The sequence below is a fragment of the Neophocaena asiaeorientalis genome, unplaced genomic scaffold (genome assembly GCF_003031525.2).
Source record: "Neophocaena asiaeorientalis asiaeorientalis breed wild unplaced genomic scaffold, Neophocaena_asiaeorientalis_V1.1 scaffold964, whole genome shotgun sequence".
Lineage (NCBI taxonomy): Eukaryota > Metazoa > Chordata > Mammalia > Artiodactyla > Phocoenidae > Neophocaena > Neophocaena asiaeorientalis.
The window spans coordinates 588,182-611,859 of record NW_020175787.1 but is presented as its reverse complement, the minus strand read 5'-3'; the positions used below and the strand labels follow the sequence as shown (position 1 = coordinate 611,859).

The following is a 23,678-nucleotide window of genomic DNA, read 5'->3' as shown; positions in this document are numbered from 1 at the left end:
TAATTGTGTTTTCTATGTCTGTTTTGTATACAGATTCATTTGTATTTTTTTAGATGCCACATGTAAGTGATATCAGCTGATATTTGTCCTTCTCTGTCTAACTTACTTCACTTAGTATGATATCCTCTAGGTCCATCCATGTCACTGCAAATGGCAGTATTGCATTTTTTATGGCTAATATTCCATTGTATATTTTATAAAATGTGTATACATACCACATCATCTTAAACCAATCAACTGTTGATGGACATTTGTGTTGTTTCCACATCTTGTCTATTGTAAATAGTTCTGCAATGAACATTGGGATACATGTATCTTTTCAAATTAAAGATTTCCTCTTTTCCAGATATATGCCTAGGAGTGGGATTGCTGGATCATATAGTAGTTCTATTTTTAGTTTTTAAAGGAACCTCCATAACGGCTGCACCAATTTACATTCCCAAAAACAGTGTAGGAGTGTTCCCTTTTCTTCACACCCTCTCCAACATTTATTATTTGTAGACCTTTTGATGATGGCCATTCTGACCAGTATGAGGTGATACCTCATTGTGGTTCTTATTTGCATTTCTCTAATAATTAGCAATGTTGAGCATCTTTTCATGTGTCCATTGGCCATCTATATGTCTTCTTTGGGGAAGTGTCTGTTTAGGTCTCCTGCCCAATTTTTGATTGAGTTGTTTGTTTTTTTGATATTGACTTCTATGAATTATTTGTATATTTTGGAAATTAAGCCCTCGTTGGTCATATCATTTGCAAATATTTTCTCCCATTCTGTAGCTGGTCTTTTTGTTTTGTTAATGGTTTCCTTTGCTGTGCAAAAGCTTTTAAGTTTGATTAGGTCCCAACCTAACCTTATTTATTTATTAATTTATTTGTTTGGCCATGCTGTGCAGCTTGTGGGAGTTTAGCTCCCCGACCAGCGTTTGAACCCCGGGCCCTCAGCAATGAGAGTGTGGAGTCCTAACCACTGGACCACCAGGGAATTCCCCCAACATAACCTTTCAAAACATGCTGTTTAGTCTGTTAAATGAAAAATATATTATTAATTGTACTTGCATAAAACTGGGCATGTAAAAAAGAAATGGGCATGTCAAGTTGGAAAGGTGGGGAAGGAATCCATTATTTGCTGAATACCTACTCTATGTCTGACATTGTGCTCGGTGCTTTACATGTGGTATGTAATTTAATTCCATCCTCAAATTAATCCTGTGATTTAGATAATGCCAGTCCCAAACGGCAGATGTGGAAACTGAGATGAGGTAAATTAATCATACTAGGTTAGGAATATCATTGGGGACACACAAAGAATTGCCAGGAGTCCATGGGCACATTCATTTGTAAAGAAACCAATTTTTAGGCTCTTGACTTCCTAAAATGATCTCCCTGAGAACACTGAGTCTCCTTTCCAACCTCCTCTTTCTCAACAGCCCTTCTCTCATTTTACAGAAAAAAACATTCCTCTTTCCCCGCTACCCCACATGTGGCTAATCTGACCTTGGTGCATTGCCCCAAGGGACAGAAGCCTCTGGGTACCAAACAACAGGACCAGCCAAAATAAGGGTGTTGATGTGGAAAAATGAATGGCGCTAATCTCTGCTTAACAAGACCTTTTGCAACACAGGAGGTTTATAATCCTTTGCTTTCAACAAAATTGCTGAAGTAACTAATGGGATTGTCAGCTAATAAATCATGAAAATTAATTTTTGAGGCTCATGATGGAATTTTTGGTACATAACTTAGAGGAAATACAAAGAATTGTGTGACAATGCTGTGAGAAAAACTTTTCATTTCCTTTTACCTATTCATGTGAACAAAACTTCTTAGCATTTACATTTTTTCAAAGTGAAACAATCAAAATAAAACTGATACTGAACCCTGTCTCAAAATAAAAGTAGCAGCTTAAAACAAACATTTATTATTTCACAGTATCTGAGGGTCAGGAGTCCAGGAGCTGCTTAGGTAGGTGGTTCTAACTCAGGGTCTCTCAAGAGATTGCAGTCAGGCTGTCTGTCAGCTGGGTCTGTAGTCATCTCAATACTTGACTGGAACAGGAGAATCTACTTCCAAGCTCATTCACTAGTTGTTGGCAGGCCTTGGTCCTCACTGGCTGTTCCCTACTGCATAAGCGCCTCCATAGGGCTGCTCACAAAACGGCAGCTTGCTTTTCCCAAACAAGTGATCTAAGAGAGCACCCAACACAGCAATAGGGCACCCAGCATAGAAACCACAGACTTTCATAATCTAATCTCAGAAGGGTCAGCACCACTTCTATTGTATGCTATTGGTCACACAGTCCAACCCTGGTACAATGTGGAAGGGGAATACACAAGGGTATAAATACCACTGAAGGACAAGTTGCAGGCTGGCTTCTACAGGTGGTCAAGAGTAACAAAACATCCCATTGAACTTCCCTGGGAGGGCAGAAAGATTCTCTCATGTAAAGTGACAGCTCAAAGTCTAAAAGAGCTTCCCAGAAATGAACTGTAAGAGGCACTCGAGAGGCACAGATGAGAGTGTGGGCAAGCCTGGAGATCCCAAGCATTCAAAAATAAGAAAAGAAATCAACTTAGTTAGTGCTCATTAAGTAAGCTGGAGATCCATGTAACTTCAGACAAACACTTCCTCTCTCTGAAACTGTTTTCTCACTTGTAAATGAAGGGACTGGACTAAACTGTGGCCGAATAACAAATACGTAGCAACTTATGTTCTGTGCTCTACCCACTTTAACATTTTTATTTTATCTTATTTTTTATTTTTATTTTTTTAACATCTTTATTGGGGTATAATTGCTTTACAATGGTGTGTTAGTTTCTGCTTTATAACAAAGTGAATCAGTTATATATATACTTATGTTCCCATATCTCTTCCCCCACTTTAACTTTTAACTCATTTTACCTGCATGGCGAAAGGTAAAGCTCGTTTGGAAGAGCCCTTGGCATCATTGCAAATGTGTTGGGTGCTCCCACACCAGTTTCCTATTCTCAGCCTGAGCTGGAGCTCCAAAGATGTGATTCATGTGTTTAGCAATGGGCTGGCTCTTTCTCTGGGCTTCTTGTGAAATATGCTTCCCTGTGTGGCAATCACCGTGCTTTGTGACTTGGAACAAAGTAAACTAGAGACTAAACAAGTTTGCTTCCTCTAAATATAAAAGTGATCCTTTCTGTGATGTTTTTATTTTGACCTCCAGGAGAAGAGAGAGTCTTGATAATTTCTGAGGAAATAAACTCCCAGCAGCTGAATTTGGCTGAACCGTGAAATGGATTTTCCCCCAGCCTAGCAAGGGCATCTCTGCTGACTCCAAACTACCCTTCATATGAAAGTCTATGTACATGTCTTCCCACGGTTGGGCATTGGGAAATCCTGTGAGTTCTACTTCAAAATATAGTCAGAATCCCTAGTCCATGGCACTGTTGCCTGTTGCCTGGTCACTGCAGTAATCTCCAAATTCACCCCCTGCTTCTATCCTTGTCCCTCTACAGTCCATTTCCAAAACAGTATCCAGAGTGACCCTTGTTAAATGTAGGTTAGATTGTATCACTGTTCTGCGTGAAATCCTATAATGGCTCCCCACTTCCTTCAGAGCAAAATACAACATCCTTAAAACGCCTTCAAGATCCTACATGAGCTGCACCCCCATTACCTCTGGGACTTCATCCCCTATACCTCTCTCCCTTGCTCACTCCATACCAGCCCCACTACCTCCTTGCTGTGCCTCAGTTAGGCCTTAGAGACTTTGCTCAGACTCTGCTTGGAAGACTCTTCCCCCAGATGGCCACCCAGCCCTCTCCTCACCTCCTTCAAATCTTTGTTCCTATCTTACCTTCTTATGAGGCCAACCCTGACCACCCTATTTAAAATTGTGACCAGTCTCCTTCCCCTATTTCTTCCTTTACCTTCTGAAAGAAGCAGTTACTTAAAGACCAAAAAGAAAAAAAATTTTAGTTACTGGATTCCATCTGCAGCAAGTTCCAGATAGTTGAAGATAGTATACTGAGTTAGGCTGGAATTCAATTTTCAATTATCTTTTATTCAATTCAACAAACAATACACTGGTGGTCTCCCAGAAGCAAGCTTTAGGGTTGGATGGTGAATTGTGGAGAGATGGAGGTCCAGCAAAGTGTAGTGAAGGCAAATAAACTTGGAACAAAGACCTGCATTCAAACCCTAGCTTCACCTCTATCTTCCTTTGGGAACCTGGGCAAGTCTCTTCCCTACTCTGGGCTTCAGTTCTCCATCTTGAAAATAAGGGGAGGGAACTAGTTAGTCTCTAAGATCATGTTTAGCTCTATAGCTCCATGACTTTACCCTTCTTTCACAGAGAGCTATGGTCTCTTGTGTCAGTTGCGAGTTCTCAGTAGTGAGTGGGCACAGAGAGTGCATGGCCACCAGCTATCTCTTATGAGCCAGCCCCTCAGGGGCCTGAGGTCTGCCTTAAGTACTAGCAGCAACTGGGTAATAGCTGCAGTGGTTAACCTGAAGTCACCCTGTGCATCCTCCAGCCGAAAGAGGATGCCCATCTCACCTTCCTGCGTCCTCAGCAGAGCACAGAGGAAGTGTTCCATGGTGCCACAGAATTAGCATTAGCTTCCGGTTATTCTACTAAGCAGAGAAGGGGGTGGGGGTGGGAACAAGCCTTGGTTAGATTTGAGGTATGCTTGGGAAATTACTATTGAAGCCAAGCAGACAGCATTCTAGAGGTGTGAAACTCATGTGCCCATAATGGGAATGGTGCATTCCAGCAAAGTTCCAGGGCAAAAATGAGTAGGCCATCAATTAATGTTCCAGTTTCCCTTGTATTTGCTTTCTTCTCTTTTTAAGTGTTGTTAGAAGAGCAACTGGTTTCTTACTCTGCTGTGAATATGAATGAACTGCTGTAGTGTGCAGGGAACTGCATTTATGGAATTAGAAAACAGAATACTGTACCAGGAGTGAGAAAACCTGGGGCATGTTCCTGGGGCATGTTGACACTCAGGACCTCATTTTCTCCATTTGAAAAATACAAGTATTGAACTAGGATCTTTCTAGTATATGATAATTCAGTCCACCCAGGAGTCTAGAGCAGGCGTCAGCAGACTCCAACCCGTGGCTGTTGTCTGTTTTGGTAAAACCTGCCAGCACCACTGAAGCAGGCTGGCCCTGGGAGCCTCAGAAACCAAGCCAGGTATCCTCCTATGACTCACTTTCTCCCTCTGCTCCCAGTGCCTGTCTGCAGTGCCAGTGCCTGTGCCTTGCTGCTGCCCAGGGCCCAGGCTGGTCCCTACCTACACATTGGGGATTCTGCTACTGCTGACAACCAGTCACAGAGCAGAGGAATCTCAGTCTGCCCCAGTTGAGATGGCCAGGCTTTCTTGGGAGAAGAGAAGGGCACCCCGATCTCGGTTTCCTGCACTGTAAAATAGAGATAATGATAGTACCTGCCTTTTGAAGTTCTGGTGAAAATTAAATGAGACAATGTATGTATAGTTTTGACACAGTGTTCTGCATTCAGTAAATGCTCAATAAACGTCAACTAATATTACTATTCAGTTCTGTTTCTTCTCAATCACCAACTCTAATATCAGATAGGTAATAATACAACATTAGTACAAAGGAAAAAGCACTTAAGTGATGGCAGGTAACATCGGCTCCAGTCTCTGCCAGCCCAGCTCTAAGTGGTTATTTTACATGTCTAAGCTTTAGTTTATGCACTAGAAAAATGTAAACGACACCTAGCAACATTGTTCATTCATTGATTCCACTCCTTCACTAAGCAATATTTATTGAACACCCACAGTATAGACTTAGTCCTAACGCTAAATATGCGAAACCTGAAAATGAATGAGACATGGCTTCTGCGTGGAGGAGCTCAATCTAAGAAACTTCAAACGAGATAACGTCCGTGAAAGTTTCCTATAGGTCGGTAACGAGACTGTCAGAAGAAAGTGCTGGTGTGGACTCTTAGTTTTCCAGTTCCCATGAAACTCTGTCTCAGAGATCCTCCCTAACTTCCGGATGTTTGTCTGGAAGGTGAGGGCGGTAGAGGCAGTGTTAAATAAAACAGAAGAGCAGCCTTCCTTTCTGTTAGAAACAAAGGAAAGGAGCGCACTGTGTCTGTATGGATTTGTTCTGCGACTCCGTACTTATCAAAAAAAGGTCTAAGCTCAGCCCAGACGGCTGACGCTCTCAAAAATGCTGGAGAGGTAAGGTGGAGGCGGGGTGAAAACCTGGAACCCCAGACGAGCATGCGCACTTTGACTTTCGTCCGGCGCAAAGGCCCTCTAGCTCGGAAACCTTACGTCAAAGTCTACGTTGAAAGACGTAGGGAGGGAAGCCAGGGAAACGCTCGCTCTCGAGTCACGTGACGCGACGAGAGCGTCGTTGGCTCCTCCCCCTAAAGATGGCGTCGTTGCTGCAATCGGAGCGGGTTCTCTACGTAGTCCAGGGAGAAAAGAAGGTTCGGGCCCCGCTCTCGCAGCTTTACTTCTGCCGCTATTGTAGCGAGCTGCGGTCGCTGGAATGTGTGTCTCACGAGGTAATGCAGTCGTCCCATGAAGAGTGTGTGTGTTGGGGGAGGGGGGAGGCGGTTCCTCCTAGTCAGCGCGACCAGCGGGTGGTAATTTTCCTAACATGCTGATTGGCTCTGCCTTCCGTCACTCAGATTTGCCTGTGATTTAATTTGCTTATACGTACGTAATTTGTCACTTGGAAAGGAGGAGCGGCCTTGGGTGGGGCTGAGCGGCCCTTCTGTTCTAGAGCGCCCTCTGGGGCAAACTTGACTTTGGGGACCCTGGCCATCTCCTTCGGGGGGTGGGTGTTGGTTATTGGGTGGGTCAGGGGGAGAAAAGGTATGGGGATGCTTAGTTCAGGCCACTTGAGGGGCGAGATATCGTCTTTCCAGCATTGATTGAGGGAGTGGGGAGGTCCGCGGGCATTCTCATCCAAGCCCCTCCCTTCCTGGAAGTTCTGCCCCTGCTTGGGCAGAAACTGGGCCCTCTTCCAAACTGCCTTGTTATGTTTCCTGACCCAGCCCAAGGCCTGCAGCAGATAAGAGGTTGGGATGGGGTGAGCTGAGAGAAAAGCGCTTACAATCGGGTCTGTCGTTTAAGAAGCTCAAAGTGTTATATTCATGGCGCTTCTCCTGAGGGTACATTTCTGACCTTCACTGGCGCAAGTGGGCGTTGGAGGTGGGATTGCTCAAAATGTAAAAGACCCCCGGAAAAGAAAATCACCAAGTAACAAAACCCCAGAACTTCTGCAGCACTTGGAACATGTTGTTCATTCAATAGGCTCTGTGGATTAAAAGACGCAAATCTTGCTGTTGAGTAACTTGCAGTCTCGTGAAGGAAAAGCTGATTAGTAATAATACATAGTTAATGCTTATTCAGTACTTTCAATATGCCATGTGCTTTACATAATCTTTAATCATCCTACAAACTAGAATAGATACCCTTTTTTAAAAACCACTTTACAGTTAAAGAAAGAGGCACATAATGTTTGCGCTGGGTCACACAGCCAAAAATTTGTGGGTGGGAGGGGGCAGCAAGATTTGAAACCAAGCAGCCTGATTCAGAGGACTTGAGGATCCCTGGACGGTTAAAAATGCATATGAGAATATGTCCTATGCTATAAGCCATTTTACACATTATGAATAATTATTATTTTATTGGGAATATTTTTCATACTGTTAAGAATAGTCAGAGAAAGCAGTTAAATAACACAAGAGAAAAATCAATGCTGTATTATATACATGATTTTTTTTTTCTCCATCTCCATTAGCACTTTGTATGCTTATTCTTTGGCAGGTCCTTTCTCTTTAGGATGCTGTCCCAGCGCCACCTCTAGAATTTATTGGATTAGATTCTCATTTGGTGATCATTAGGGAGCTGAGTCTCCATAATCTGTAAGGATCTCTTCAGCTAGGACATTCAGTCTGTGACTGAATCTTTTACGGACTGGTGTGCACCTGTGAAATGGAGGCCATTAGGGTTTGGGGAAGGATGATGTTAGTGAGGGCTGAAGCAGTCCAGAAATTTCAAATGACAAGCCTGGGGTTGGAGCTGCATATGAAGGGATGAGCATAATTTGGAAAGGGGACAGGGAGGAATAAATTATATTTTGCCTTTTATGATGAGTAAGTGCAAATATAAGTTAACAGTATTATATTTTGTGTTCCTGGAGACTTATTTGAGCAGTAACTTTATCTTTTCAAAGGTGGTTCTGTTTATAAGCAGATGATGAAAAAAGAAAACAGTTTCTGTCATAGTATTTATGTTCAAGTGAATCTGTCCATCTGCAGGTGACTAGAGTTCTAGAATTATCAAATAGGATCTACTACATTAAAGAAAATATTTAGTCCTTAAAAAAATACAATGAATTTAATTTTGTACTATGTTTTTGCATTAAATACAATAAGACTGTGTTGTTAACTTAGTAGTTTAATTTGCCATTTAAAAATCTCTAATTGGTTGGCTACAGCTGACTTTGTAAATGTTAATGTATGCTTTTCTTCAGTGAACACGTAATACCTCAGTAATGGGAAAACTTTTAAAATCTCTTAACAATTTGTGTGGCCAATTTATTGCAGTCACACAAAGCTAGACTAGATAGAAGGATATTTGATCACAGCCTCATAAATTGGGTTTATTTATTAATCTATTTAGATTATCATAGAGCTCTTTTACATAAACATGTTTTAACACGTCTAATACATAAAACCCTGATGAAAGGGAATAGGAAAGATCAGAAAGGAAAAACAGAAGGATTTCAGGAAATCCAGAGGTTAAGAAAACAACAGGTGATTGAAGAATAAATCCGATGCTGAAAACAGTCCAGGTTCTTTGCCAGATCAATGGTCTCTCACCTCTGCTGCAGAATAATGTAATTTAAATTTCACTAATTGGCATAGGCATATATACAAGCCAAGCTAAATGTCTTTTCCTTCGATTTTTTGATTTCTCGTTTCTTTCTAGGTGGACTCCCATTATTGTCCCAGTTGTTTAGAAAATATGCCATCGGCTGAAGCCAAACTAAAAAAGAATAGGTAAGACTGGGATCAATTTTTTCTATTTTCCCCAGCTGTTTCTTTAATAGCTGGTAAAAAAGCACATGGAATTAACTCTCATTTTTAACAAACTGTTTTTCTTTTTTTAGCATCACTTATGCCAAAGGTGAAACTTTCATTTTAAAAAAATAAATTGTATTTTAGAACAGTTTTAGACTTAAGAATTACTGTGAAGATGATACAGAAAATTCTGTTTACTCCTTACCCAGTCTCCCCTATTATAAATGTCGTATGTTAGTATGGTATATTTGTCTCAACTAATGAACATTATTGGTAACATTATTATTAAATGAACTCTATATTTTATTTAGATTTCCTCAGTTTTCCCCTAATCTCCTTTTTCTGTTCTAGGATCCTATTCAGGATACCCACATTATATTTAATAGTCATGTCTCTTTCGGCTCCTCTTGCTGTGATATTTTCTTAGACTTTCCTTAGTTTTGAGGAGTACTGGTAAGATATTTTATAGAATGTCCCTCAATTGGAAGTTGTCTTATGTTTTTCTCTTCAGCTGGGGGAATGTGTTGTGGGGAGGAGAACCACACAGGTAAAGTGCATCTCTCATCACATCATATCAAAGGTATATACCACCAACATGACATCACTATTGATGTTAACTTTGATTACCTGGCTTGAGCTAGTGTTTGTCAGGTTTCTCTGATGTAAAGTTACTCTTTTTATTTTCTTCTCCTTTCCCATATTGTACTCTTTGGAAAGAAATGCACTATTACAGCCCACACTTAAATAGTGGGGAGTTATGATCCCCTTCCATGAAGGCTATCTCCATGTATTACTTGGAATTCTTTTGTATGGAAGATTTTTCTCTTCTCCCCTTTTTATTTATTTAGTCATTTACTTCAAGCAGTATGGGCTTGTGAATATTTATTTTATACTTTAGGTTATAATCCAGTACTACTATTTTTTTTTTTTTTAATTCAGATTGTTCCGGCTTTGGCCATTGGGACCTCTTTTAGTAGACTTCCTTCTCCCTTTGGCATACCCCCATCATTATATGGCAGTGAGGAGGAGCGAAGTGTTATTCAGTTGTTTGAGAACTTTCTTACTTACTCCAGGCTCATCCTCTATATTTTCTGCTTCAGTCCTAGAATTAGCCGTTTCTCCAAGGAGCCCTGGTACCTTTTATTCAAGATTGGTATTGCAAACCAAGATCTGGGTAGTATTAAAAATCAAGATTGGTATTAAAAACCAAGATCTGGTATTAAAAAGCAAGATCTGGTACTCACTGCTACTGGTGCCATTTTGGTTTTTAGCATGGTGTGGAAGTCCTTTGTAACCAGTCACACCTCTGTACCTCCATGGATATGAACCACTGTTTTGTCTTTCCTGTCCCGGAGAAATAGCTCCTTATAAACCAGTTTTGTATGCTTTCCATACATTAAATTTTGTCATTTAATCCTCAGAATATCCCTATGAAGTGGGTACTATTATTATCCTTATTTGAGGATATTACCTAGTAGCAAAATATCACAGAAAATTGGAGTTATGGAATGGAACGTCAGAACAAGTCCAGGACTGGAGGTGAAATCTTGATAATTTCAGATGGTGGGAAAGTTAAGAATAACAAGGCATGGGGAGGACTGTAGGGGAATGTTGAGTGTTTCACTAGGAAGAGTAATGACTAAAGAGAGCAGAAAACCCTGAAAATGCCGCTTCTGAAACATTTCATCTTGGTAACATTGTTTGGTATCTGTTTCAGCTCTCTGGCACAGCAAACAAGCAGTTATTTTCCAAACCCAGTTTCACAGCTTATTGTATTGTTGCCTCTCAGTTTTCCATTGTGCAATTGGTCTGTTCTCTCTAAAGTCATAAGCTGTGACATTTCTCTGTCCCACAGAAATCTTTGTGGTCTGTAAAAGAGTCTAAAAGTTAACTCCAGACTGCTAACCGTGATTCCCTCTCTGGAGTAGGATTGGGTCATGCTGTAACTCTTCAGGAACTTTGATGATGATTGCATTTTTAAAAATAATTATCGTAATACTTTTGGAATTTTAAAATGAAGTTTGTAGGAGCCTCTTCAGAGTACTTTTTAATTTCTTTTTGCTTGAGAGCCACGCTTCCCTTATAGTTCTCTCTTGAATTCCTAACATGTAGAACAATGTCTGGCACATAGTAGGTGCTCGGTAAATATTTGTTGAATGAATCAATGATTGTTTGTCGTGTCCTAGATGCGCCAACTGCTTTGACTGTCCTGGCTGTATGCACACCCTCTCCACTCGGGCAACAAGCATTTCCACACAGCTTCCAGATGACCCAGCCAAGACCACGGTGAAGAAAGCCTATTACCTGGCCTGTGGATTTTGTCGCTGGACATCTAGAGATGTGGGCATGGCAGACAAATCTGTGGGTGAGTGAGGCGGACTTCAACATGAGATTTTGTGAAATCGGCAGTGCTGTAATTGCACACAAATCATTATTTCTGTTACCTGTTGGGAGGTAGGCGATAAATTCAGAGTATTTTGTCATTAAATCTTCTATGTTCCCACATTCTCACATGGACCGTGATGTTTCCTCTGAGACTTGGTAAACTATTTCATTTTCTTAAAGTTGGTAAAATAGCATTTATAAATCTGATACTTTTTTAGAATCAAAAGATTAATGTTCTTCATAAAAAATAAATGCTCCTGATGGTGGAACACACCATGAACAAACCTAAAAGATAAAAGTCACAAAGCTTGGATCATATATAACAGTAAAGATAAATAACCAAAAATAAGGAACCCTTAGAAATCAGAAAGCTACCCAATAGAAAGAAAGAAATTGTCAGAGGATATGAACTGCAGCTCTCAGAAATGGAAATAAAGATGGTCAATAACCAAAGTGTGCACATTGGATTTTTTTTCTTGCACACAACTTGGTGAGGTGATTTTTTTTAAGTCAATAAATATGCAAAAAGATAAGTTCAGTTTTGCCAGTAATCATGAAAATACAAATTAAAACTTCGTCCATTGACTTGGCAAAATTTTAAAAATCTGGTAGTATGACAAGAATATGGGAAAATAGTTCTTTTGTCTGCTGCCATTTTAGAGAGCAGTTTGACAACATTTATTAAAATTTCAAATTGCTTTTATTCTTTTACCCAGAAATTACATGTCCAAGTATCTATCCTGGAGCATTCAAACACATGCTCAAAGATACATCTATATGTATCATAAGTGAAACAGGAAAGTTATGTATGTTTGGACCTAAAGAAAACCTAAGGTATTAAATTACCTTTCCATCATTTGAGCATTTCAAAGCAGAGGTTGCATTTACCTTCATTAGGAAACTTCCTTTTTTATTCATATCCTGTACTCCATGGTTAATATCAGAGAGTAGAAACTTTATTACAATCAGTTCAAAATCTTGAGTTGCTGTTTATTTTTTATATAAACAGCAGCACTGCTAACTCCCCATTGTCTTTTTTCTTTCTGAAATTTCGTTTGTTTAATTTTGTGAAAACTTTTTAGATTTGTTAAAAATTCCCATTTTTACATTTCCATTAAAAATATCAACTTACTGGGGCTTCCCTGGTGGCGCAGTGGTTGAGAGTCCACCTGCTGATGCAGGGGACACGGGTTCGTGCCTCGGTCTGGGAGGATCCCACATGCCGCGGAGCGGCTGGGCCCGTGAGCCATGGCCGTTGAGCCTGCGCGTCCGGAGCCTGTGCTCCACAACGGGAGAGGCCACAACAGTGAGAGGCCCGTGTACCGCAAAAAAAAAAAAAAAATCAACTTACTATTTACATGAGGAAGCCAACTAAAAACTCATTATGTTATTTGACATAACTAAAATGAAGATGGACTTCAGCTAAAAGTTTTCTACAGATTCTTACATAGCTTGGAAGTAAATATGGGTGAAGTTCCTTTAGATTCAACTCTATTCTTAAAACTTAATCCTTGGTTCTCTTGAGTTCACCCTTTGGTTTAGAATGCTTGAGCTCTTGGTTGTTTTTCTAACTTCATACATTATGTTGATAAAATACTCTTCAAAAACAAAAAACCAACTAAACAAGTCCCTTAAAAATGCTCATTGGTGGGTAGGCATTTCCTGAACTGTGATTTATATTGGAAAGTATCTGTGGCATCTTCTTAGATTGTCAGTAAATATTTGTGTGTGTGTTTTAATGTCAGTGTAGCAAGTAAATTGTTTGAATTTGTTTATGAATTTATGTTACATGTAGAAAGCAACCTCAAAGTGGCACTTAGTTCAGTGAGTTAAAGTGTATTTTTTCCATGTTTGTATTTTGTTTCTTTTTATCAAGTTAAAGAAAGGAAGCCTAGAAATCCAGATAGATTTCTCAGTTTGTTACTCTGTAAGTGCTTTTTTAATACTTTCTGGACTGTAAGCTATTAGAATTGGAGAATTTATTTTTCAGAATTTAAAGGCTGTGCTTGTTTCTAGAAATCTAGCTCCTCTAGGGTATCTTGACAGTGATAATTGAATACTAGGAGTTCTTAAGGAGTACAGGTAATTTCATTTCTTCCATGATGTCACTGGTGTCTGAGAAGCCCTGAAACCACTTTAGTTAGAACTGTTTGTTTATTTGTAAGTAAGCCATTGTGTCAGTAATGTGCAGTAACTTTTTAATGTCTCTCAAATTTACATTTAGAATAAATCACCAGTTCTAAAAATGCAATTAGGTAAAACATTCAGATTTTCTAAAATATTACTAAAACATTTCTTTCACATAATTATTTTTCATAATTGCCTTAAGGCAACTTTTAAAATATAAATACTGTACTTAAGGATGTTATTGCTGCCTTTTCTTGCAAGGGGCTATAGTGTCACCTTCAACAGGAGTCCTTTTTATTTGGAAAAAGTTATTTTTAATTATAGAAATAATACACTTTTATGAACTTATCACCCAGCTTAAGAAATTAAACATAACCAAAACAGTGTAAGCCCATTGTATAGCCTTCCCCCCACTGCATCTGCCTTCTTCTGCCTTCTAGACAGAGATAGTCATCACAGTCCTGAATTCAGATGGTCATCTGAAAAAAACCATGTATGCTTTTGCACTTCTTCATGTATGTATGTAGCCACTAGCAAAGAATGCTTCTCAACTTGAAACAAATAGAACCATGCTTTGTGCATCCTGCTACAATTTATCTCTATCAGGTTTGTCTGTGGTATGTACTTGTGATGATGGGTGATTCATGCATGACTTACCACAGATCTCTTCTTCACATTTAGGTTGTTTTCAATTTTTTGGTTCTGACAACAGTGCTGTTAGAAACATTCTTGTGTGTGTTTCCTGTCACAAGAGCAAGGGTTTCTCTATATAACAAAGTAAAATTGGTGGTTTTAAGATGTGTACATGTTTAGCTCTCCAAAATGGTTTACCAATTTTTGCTCCCACTAATAATATATGAGTAGACTACCCATTGCTCCAGATCTCCGGCAGCTCTTAGCATTGTTGGACTTCTTTCAAGTTTTTCCAAACTGATGGTTGTGAAATGGTATCTCGTTACAGTTCCCCCCCCCACCCCGCTTTTTTTGGTTAGCTTTATTGAGATATAATTTACATATAATGAAGCTCACCAATTTTAAGTGTAAAATGCTTTGATTTTTGACAAATGTGTATAGCCATGTAGCCACCTCCACAATCATAGAACATTTCCGTTACCCCAAAAAGTTGTCTCATGCCCCTTTGTAGTCAATTCCTTTCCCCCCCCCCCCCACCTCCTGGCTCCTGACTACCACTGATTTCTTTCTTTCACTGTAATTGTGCCTCTTCTAGAAGTTTATATAATTGGAGTAGTTTAGTCTGTTGTGTCTGTCTTCTTTCACTTAGCATAATGCTTATGAGGTTCGTTCGTGTTTTTGCTTTTGATTTTTGAGTTGTCTTCTATTGTATGGATATACCATAATTTGTTTATTCATTCTCCAGTTAATGGACATTGAATTTTTTGCAGTTTAGGGTTCATATGAATAAAACTGGCTATGAACATTTGCCTAGAAATCTTAGTGTGAATATGTATTTTCATTTTTCTTGAGTATATACCTAGGAATGGAATTGCTGAGTCATAGGGTTAAGTGTATGTTTTCCTTGACTGAAAACTGCCAAACTATTTTCCACAGTGGCTGTACTATTTTGGGTCCTCACCAGCCATGTAGGAGAGTTCCAGTTCCTCATCAACTATTAGTATTGGTTTTCTTTTTTCATCTTGGCCATTCTAGTGAGTGGGTAGTGATACCTCATTGTGGTTTTAATTTGCATTTCCTTAATGTGCTTGTTTGCCATCTGTGTATTTTCTTTGGTGAAGTGTTTGTACATCTGCATCTTCAGGCGGACTCTCAACCACTGCGCCACCAGGGAAGCCCTCTTTGCCTATTTTTAAACTGAGTTTTAATCTTTTTATTGAGTTGTGAGAGTTCTGTATTATAGATACAGGTCCTTTGTTGAATATATATTTTACAAATATTTTCTCCCAGTCTGCAGCTTGCCTTTTTATTTTATCGGCAGGTGGACTCTCAACCACTGCGCCACCAGGGAAGCCCTCAACTGTGTCTTTTGAAGAACACAAGTTTCTAATTTATTTTTATTTTATTTTTGGCTGCATTGGGTCTTTGTTGCTGCACTTGGGCGAGCTGCGGTGAGCGGGGGCTACTCTTCGTTGTGGTGTGTGGGCTTCTCATTGTGGTGGCTTCTCATTGCAGAGCACAGACTCTAGGCGTGTGGGCTCAGTAGTTGTGGCTCATGGGCTCAAGAGCGCAGGCTCAGTAGTTGTGGCGCATGGGCTTAGTTGCTCCTTGGCATGTGGGATCTTCCCAGACCAGGGCTCAAACCCATGTCCCCTGTATTGGCAGGTGGATTCTTAACCACTGCGCCACCACGGAAGCCCTACAGGTTTCTAATTTTGATGAGCTTCAGTTTATCAAGTTTTTATTTTATAGTTGTGCCTTTTGTGTTCTAGTAAAGAAACTTTAGCCTAACCCAAGGTCGCTAAGATTTTCACTTCTGTTTTCTTCTACAAATATTATAGTTTCAGCTCTTACACATAAGTTTATTACCATTTCAGGGTAAATTTTGTAAATGTTGTGAGGTAAGGGTCAAGGCTAGTTTTTTGTAAATTGTTACAGCACCATTTGTTGAAGTATTCATTATGGTTTTACTTTCAGCTTTCTGGAATAATCTTTTCCCTATGATTTGTGCTTTTGTCTCTTATGTAAGAAACTCTTCTCTAAACTGAGGTCACAGAACACAGAAATTGCCCAGTGTTGCAGATACGGGCAAGTTCTCTGGAGTCAGACTGCCTGAGTTTGAATCCTGGCTTTACCGCTTACTGTCTCTATGACTTTGGGCAAGTTATTTAATTCTCTGAGCCTCAATTTCCTCATTTGTAAATTAAGACTAATAATGAGAGTCCCTACCACAGAGGGTTATTTTTTTTTAATGAATTTATTTATTTATTTATTTATTTTTGGCTGCGTTAGGTCTTTGTTGCTGTGTGCATGGGGCTTTCTGTAGTCGCGGCGAGCAGGGGCTACTCTTCGTTGCGGTGCGCGGGCTTCTCATTGCGGTGGCTTCTCTTGTTGCGAAGCATGGGCTCTAGGCGCGTGGCTTCAGTAGTTGCAGCACGCAGGCTCAGTAGTTGTGGCTTGCGGGCTCTCGAGCGCAGGCTCAGTAGTTGTGGCACATGGGCTTAGTTGCTGTGCGGCATGTGGGATCTTCCCGGATCAGGGCTTGAACCCGTGTCCCCGGCATTGGCAGGTGGATTCTTAAACACTGAGCCACCAGGGAAATCCTCAGAGGGTTATTATGAGAATAAAATGAAGAGTGATACATTTCAAATACCTGGCACAGAAGTTATACATGTATTAGTTGTAGTTGTGGTCCTGGTGGTGATTATTATTATCACCATCATTATATTTAAAGAAAAATTTTCATTCTGAGCCCTTCAGTCTGTATAATTTCTAGGACTCTTTCTTGGAAATTGTGTGATTTTATGTCTTTAAGCTTTATTTTGTGGCCTGCAGATGACCTGTTTTTGTGGAAATAAAATTATCAAATTACGTAAGTCTTGTTTAATATTCCTTTATTTTGCAGCTAGTGGTGGTTGGCAGGAACCTGAAAATCCTCACACGCAACGGGTAAGTAAAGGGTCATCAGAGAGAGGGTGAAATGAGAAAAGATGAAGAAAAAGACCATTTTATCAGTGTATATGGCATATGCTTATAAATCCATGATGTGTATTTTGGTGTTTTTTACACTTAGAAAGTGCTTCTCGTTGTAAGACATTAAATCACAGTGGCAGTTTTTTCCAGTCTGACTTAAGTTAATAGAGAAACCTAGGTGTAGTTTTAGTTCTGTACTCAGGTTGTGAATTGGAAAAGGGAAATGATACGTTTCTGTTTTCCACGTACGCACCAACTATGTTAAGGGTCCATTTGTTCTCAGAATTATCATCCACATATAAGCATTTTAACTCTTGGAAACACCACTAATTTGGAAGATGCCCTTGGACTCAGTAGTGGTTGCTTATAGAATCATGATTTAGACATCCTTTAATAGTTCACAGTGAATTGATCTCTGCAGTATACATTAGAACTGATTTTGTTGCCCCTGGAAGTAGAATATTAGAAAGATAATAAAATGCTATTGAAATGAAGTTGTACAGACTGCAAATTAAATAATAATTTATAATTATTCACTTATGACATCAGCAAAAATTAGAAATACTGAAAATATCTTGGATGGGAGTGTATGGAATTTGACCTTTTCACATATACTATTGTTAGTGTAAATTAGTACAGATTTATTGCTCTCTCAGCAGTATCTACTTCCTGGACTCTGACCTACAGAAATACTTGTACTTATGCACAAAAATATGTATATTCATTTATCAAACACTTACCCAGCATGTGCTGCATACCATGTGTCAGGGGTTGTGCTGAACAATAGGAATACATGGTCCTTACCCTCATAGAGCTTAAGTCTAATGGGAAAACAAAAATCAATTAAATAATCCCCAGATAAAGGAAAAACTCAAGGTAATATGAAGGAGAGAGAAATTGTGCATGTGGGCATTTATTAGGGGGAATTTCAGCTAGGTAGGTCCACATCTGAGGATTGAGCTAGGATCTGAGGCTGACAGGCAGAGAAGGGAAAGAATTCAGGGCGGAGGAACAGCATAGGCAAAGAGCTTCTAAGTGGAAGGAGCAAAGCAAGTTATAAACAAGAAGCAAGTGTGCCAGAGCGGAGCATAGCAGTAGGTGAATGGAGAAAAGGATTTGGGGTCAGACTATGCAGAACCATGTGGACCAAGTTAAGGAGTCTGAGAAGCCTTTAAAGCAAAAGAGCTGACGGAATCAGGTTAGTGTTTCTAAAAAATAATTACTGCTGAATTGAGAGGACAAGAGGGGGTACCAGGAGACCATTTAAGTGCTCTCAGAGCAAATGGTTAAATACCTTTAGGACATTTGTACTGTTTAATAAGATGCAGCCTTTAAAAAGAATGAGGTAGATCTATTTGTACTGAATGGAAAGTTCATGGCACTTACAGTGAAAAAGTTTTAAAATAGTAAGTTTTTTCCCCTTATATGAAAAATAAAAAGAGCTGGATTTATTTTACACATATAAAAGCGATATGTCTATACATGCATTTTTTAATGTATGCAGGATATAATATCATACCCGTGTCTGTAAGTGTGTAAGAAAGATATCTAAACTCTAATGATGGATACCTGTGGGGAGGGGAAGGGTGGACTTGGGCGTGAGAGATAAAAGAGAAGTTTCACTTTTTATTCTTTATGTTTCTATATTGTTTGAACTTTTCACAGTTATATATTGCTTTTATGATTAAGATATATTTTTAAATGAAAATATGTGATGGAGAGTGGGAGAAAATAAAGTATGAAATGTCACATCCTTGGAAATAGGTGGTCCTCTGGTCATGCAGAGAAAATAGGAGCAGTTGTGAGGGGAAGTAAGCAATGAAGTTAAAGAGCAGTGAAAAGAGAACATGAAATTTTCAAGCCTTTTCATTGCTCATTTCTTCCTTTTGTTGAACTTGAAGGTTCCATTTCAATTCTGAAAATAGATCATGTAATGAAGACAAATTCTCTTTGAAGAAGAGGGCAAACTTGCCCACCTTAATAAATTTGTCTTGTCTATTCATTATATGTCTAGTCAGTGGAGCTGATTAATTTTGTAAGTTTCTTGTTAGCTTTTTCGTGAAACGAATACTGAGTCTTTGATTTCTTACAGATGAACAAACTGATTGAATATTACCAGCAGCTTGCTCAGAAGGAGAAGGTTGAGCGAGATCGCAAGAAACTGGCACGGCGTAGAAACTATATGCCTTTGGCTTTTTCGGTGAGAAATTGGTACAAAAAGGAGTTTGCAATTCATGGATCAAGACCGGTGTGGCATAAGAACAGGGAACATTTCAGAAAGTGGCCATTGTCCCTAGATTCCTGAACGATGGCTAGCAGAAGAAGGTTCCTCAGGTGATAGGTGTCTAAGTCCAGCGGTTCTGCTTTTGCCATATCATTAGTTCTGTTTGAGTTCTTTGAGTTTTAAGTACATTTGTGTTTCTTTCTCCATCACACCCCTTTCTCTTCTGATTACTCCTAAAGCGGCTACTGTTTAGTTTTGTAGGCACCCACATTTACAGCTTTTGGATATTACAGAAAGGAGAATATGGGCGAGTGGGAGGTTTTATCCATATTACCTAGGTAGCCCACCCACCTTTGGCATCCTGGTAGTAGTGATTTCCCAGCTTTAGTTACCATAATTTTTTGGCCCCTTCCAATATTTCTCCAGTATAAAAAACCCTGACTTTTACACAGAGCATTTTTGTGGTTAAATAGTAGTGATATATGCAGGTGTAATTTTTGATAGGAATTATTTACAAAAGTCATTCTCTACTCATTTGTAAACTACCAATTAGAAGCAAGAAATTAGGATTTGGAGCTTTTCCTATTGTCCCCCAAGTTTTATTTGCTCTCACAGAACAGTTTATTTTCTGTGTGTTTGCTTGGAGCCAAGCAGGTTGGCACTTAATAAATAATGTTTATTGAATAGCAGTGATGTGTCAAGCTCTGTGCTAAGCACTTTATCCATATGATTTTGTTTAATCCTCACAACAATCCTGTGTAGGAGGTGGTAGATCCCCATTTTACACTAAAGGGAATGAGACCTGGAAAGGTTAATTAACTTCTTGTACTGCCTCTGCATGAGAATTAGTTAAGGCATTAAAACCCTAAGAATTGGTAAGGTTCATATAAAAATATCTAGTTTAGAATTTAATAAAACATTAAAACTTGCAAAGCATCCATATTTGCCAGAGACTTCTATGAAGTCTCAGTGAATTTTTTGAACAATCCAGTGGTATAATCAGCATGCACTAGTGTATTTAGGAGAGGAATTTGAATTAAATGTGTTATTCTGCCAACTTTCCCATATAACCTGCCTGCTGTATGAGTTTGCTTCTGTCTTATGCTGCATTTTTTTGTCTCTGTTGCAACCTGCTGCTATTTTGGGGCCTACAGCAACATACTATTCATGTAGTGGTAAGTTCTCTTTTATGATTCTTGCTAACCCTGAAGAAGTTAGCAGATGATCACTGGTGTTCCAAGAAGACGTTCATCGTGTGTCTTAGATACTCCACATAGTTCTGGCCTAAGCCATGGCTTAGATATTCTTAGATTATCACATTTTGCTCATTTTCACTGCATTAATGTAGTTTCAATCTCCATGTTTGGTGCTTTTGTTATTATTTTAAAAGTAAGATGATGTGGGGCTACAATTACTCTCTTTAAAAGAAGCTTTAAAATTAGCTTTTTTTTTTTTGGCTTATTTCCCTGAGCTTCTCATGCTGTCCCTCCCCAAATTCTTTATTTTGATACACAGGATATTTAAAAGTAGAATTTCTAATAGGAATTTCTGAACTCTGTTTAGGACAAATATGGTCTTGGAACCAGGCTTCAGCGACCACGAGCTGGTACAACCATCAGTACCCTTGCTGGACTTTCGTAAGTTTGGACGTTAAATGGCTTTGAGGGAAAAAGCTGATATCAGAATGAACATTGAAGGAATGTGGTTTTAAAGTTAATAACAGTTGCCAATGGGGAAGAAGATACTCATAATTAGGAAAAACCTAAACAGAAAGAATATTCTACAGTAGAGAAATACTTCAATTATTGATATCATGGACTTTGAAGATATTCAGGTGGACCCTTGAGAAATGATGGCTTTTATCTTTTAGCCTTAAAGAAGGAGAGGACCAGAAAGAGATAAAGGTTGAGCCAGCTCAGGCTGTAGATGAAGTGGAACCTCTACCTGAAGACTATTATACAAGACCAGTAAATTTAACAGAGGGTAATTTTATACATGATTCTGCTTTGTTTCTATTTTACATCTAATTCTGTTTTTGTTACTTATATGCCTTGTGATTTGAGGTTTTTTGTTTTGATTTGAGATTTTTAATAGCATAGTTGTTAGTACTAAAATGAGTCATGTAGAAAATAAAATAGATGCAATCATTTGAAGAACTTTAAAACATCTGTCAAATTTCTATATTGTAGTTTTTTGAAGAGCACTGTTCACAAAGGCAGTGTTATTTTGCGTAATTATCTTATATACGTCTGATTTTGAGCAAGTCACTGTAAACCAAGCTTGGTTTCTGCCTTTCATGCTAGTGACCACCCTTCAGCAGCGCCTCTTACAGCCTGACTTCCAGCCAATCTGTGCTTCACAGCTGTATCCTCGTCACAAGCATCTTCTGATCAAACGGTCCCTGCGCTGCCGAGTAAGTATTCCTTTCTGTAGAGTTGTCATTTGTGTAAGAGAAAAGCAAAAATAAACACGATTGGCATCTGGTCAGTATCAAAACCTCTGGAATGTAGTAAATGTAGAAAATGCTTGTAGGTAACGTTCCAGTGTCCAGGCACTATTTTAGAACTTTCAAGATAAACTTAATCCCCCTAACTCAGTGAGGTAGGTACTGTTGTTACCCTTGTTACAGATGTGGAAGCTGGTGTATTTGAAGGTTAAGTTCATACTGCTAATCCCTAAAAGAATAGTGAAAGAATATAAAGCTTTTAGGCCAGTAGAGAGGGGAACAAAAGGACTAATAAAAAAAAAATCAATTTAAAAGAAAGCAAGAAAGAAGAAAAATCAGCAAAAGCCTCTGGGAATCTATGAAACTAACAGCAGGGTTTCTTCAATAAATAAAAGAAACATTGTAAAAGAAAACAAAATATGGAAAAAAAATGGAAAGGAGACCTTTGCGATCAGTACGATCCAACAGAACTTTTCTGTGGTGATGGAAATGTTCTTTATCTGCATAGTCCAGCATGTTAGCCACCAGTCACCTGTGGCTGCTGAGAACTTGAAATATGGTAGTGCAGCTGAGGGCCTGAATCTTTCTAAGATGAAATTCATTTAAATAATCACACGTGACTGGTAGCTCCTGTTATCAAATAACACAGCATTAGATTCGAAGAGGCCTATCAACCAAACGCAGTGTATAGACTTTAATTCCTGATTCAAACACAGCATGGAAAGATAGAAAGAAAGGGACCAGGGGAGGAGTGAGGGAGGAAAGAAAAATGTGTGAAACCTTTGGGGAAATTTAAATACTGACTGGATTTTTTAATGCTATTAAAAGAATTATTCATTTTTTTTAGGGATAATAATGGTATTGTTATTTTTTAAAGTATCTTTATCTTTTAGAGCTGCATACCAAAACGTTTAAGGATGAAATGACATGATGTCCGATATTTGTTGCAAAATAGTCAGGCATAGGGAGTGGGTAAGAGTCTAGGTGAAACAAGATTGGCCATTGTTGCTAACACGTTGCTAATTGTTGAAGTTGGGTGGCTGGTACCAAGAGATTTATAACACTACTCTGTATTTTTGCATATGTTAAAAATTTTCTATATTGAAAAACCTTTTTAGAAAGGAGGGGCTTCCCTGGTGGCACAGTGGTTGAGAATCCGCCTGCTAGTGCAGGGGACACGGGTTTGAGCCCTGGTCCGGGAACATCCCACGTGCCACGGAGCACCTAAGCCCGTGCGCCACAACTATTGAGACTGTGCTCTAGAGCCCATGAGCCACAACTACTGAAGCCCGCAGGCCTAGGGCCCGTGCTCCGTCACAAGAGAAGCCACTGCAATGAGAAGCCCGCTCGCCACAACTAGAGAAAAGCCCGCGCGCAGCAACGAATACCCAAGGTAGCCAAAAATAAATAAATAAATTTACTTAAAAAAAAACAAAGAAAGGAAAAGCCCACTTTAAATATAAAGATACATATAGATTAAAAGTAAATGGAGAAATCCAAAAATGGGCAGAAGACCTAAATAGACATTTCTCCAAAGAAGACATACAGATGGCCAAGAGGCACATGAAAAGCTGCTCAACATCACTAATTATTAGAGAAATGCAAATCAAAACTACAATGAGGGATCACCTCACACCAGTTAGAATGGGCATCATCAGAAAATCTACAAACAACAAATGCTGGAGAGGGTGTGGAGAAAAGGGAACCCTCTTGCACTGTTGGTGGGAATGTAGATTGATACAGCCACTATGAAGAATAGTAAGGAAGTTCCTTAAAAAACTAAAAATAGAACTACCGTATGATCCAGCAATCCCACTACTGGGCATATACCCTGAGAAAACCATAATTCA

At 39.2% G+C, this 23,678-nt stretch overlaps 1 protein-coding gene across 1 annotated transcript in view; it reads left to right on the top strand.

Annotated features, from left to right (window-relative positions):
* Nucleotides 1-6,359: 6,359 nt before the first annotated feature.
* Nucleotides 6,360-23,678, top strand: part of DCTN4 (dynactin subunit 4) — a 32,645-nt gene continuing 15,326 nt past the window's right edge. Inside the window, exons 1-8 of the mRNA XM_024732249.1 lie at nt 6,360-6,511; nt 8,949-9,019; nt 11,227-11,405; nt 17,091-17,134; nt 19,251-19,358; nt 20,946-21,019; nt 21,253-21,365; nt 21,686-21,795. Of these exons, the coding sequence (XP_024588017.1) occupies nt 6,377-6,511; nt 8,949-9,019; nt 11,227-11,405; nt 17,091-17,134; nt 19,251-19,358; nt 20,946-21,019; nt 21,253-21,365; nt 21,686-21,795 (834 nt within the window). The 5' untranslated portion in view covers nt 6,360-6,376. The remainder of the gene's footprint in view (nt 6,512-8,948; nt 9,020-11,226; nt 11,406-17,090; nt 17,135-19,250; nt 19,359-20,945; nt 21,020-21,252; nt 21,366-21,685; nt 21,796-23,678) is intronic.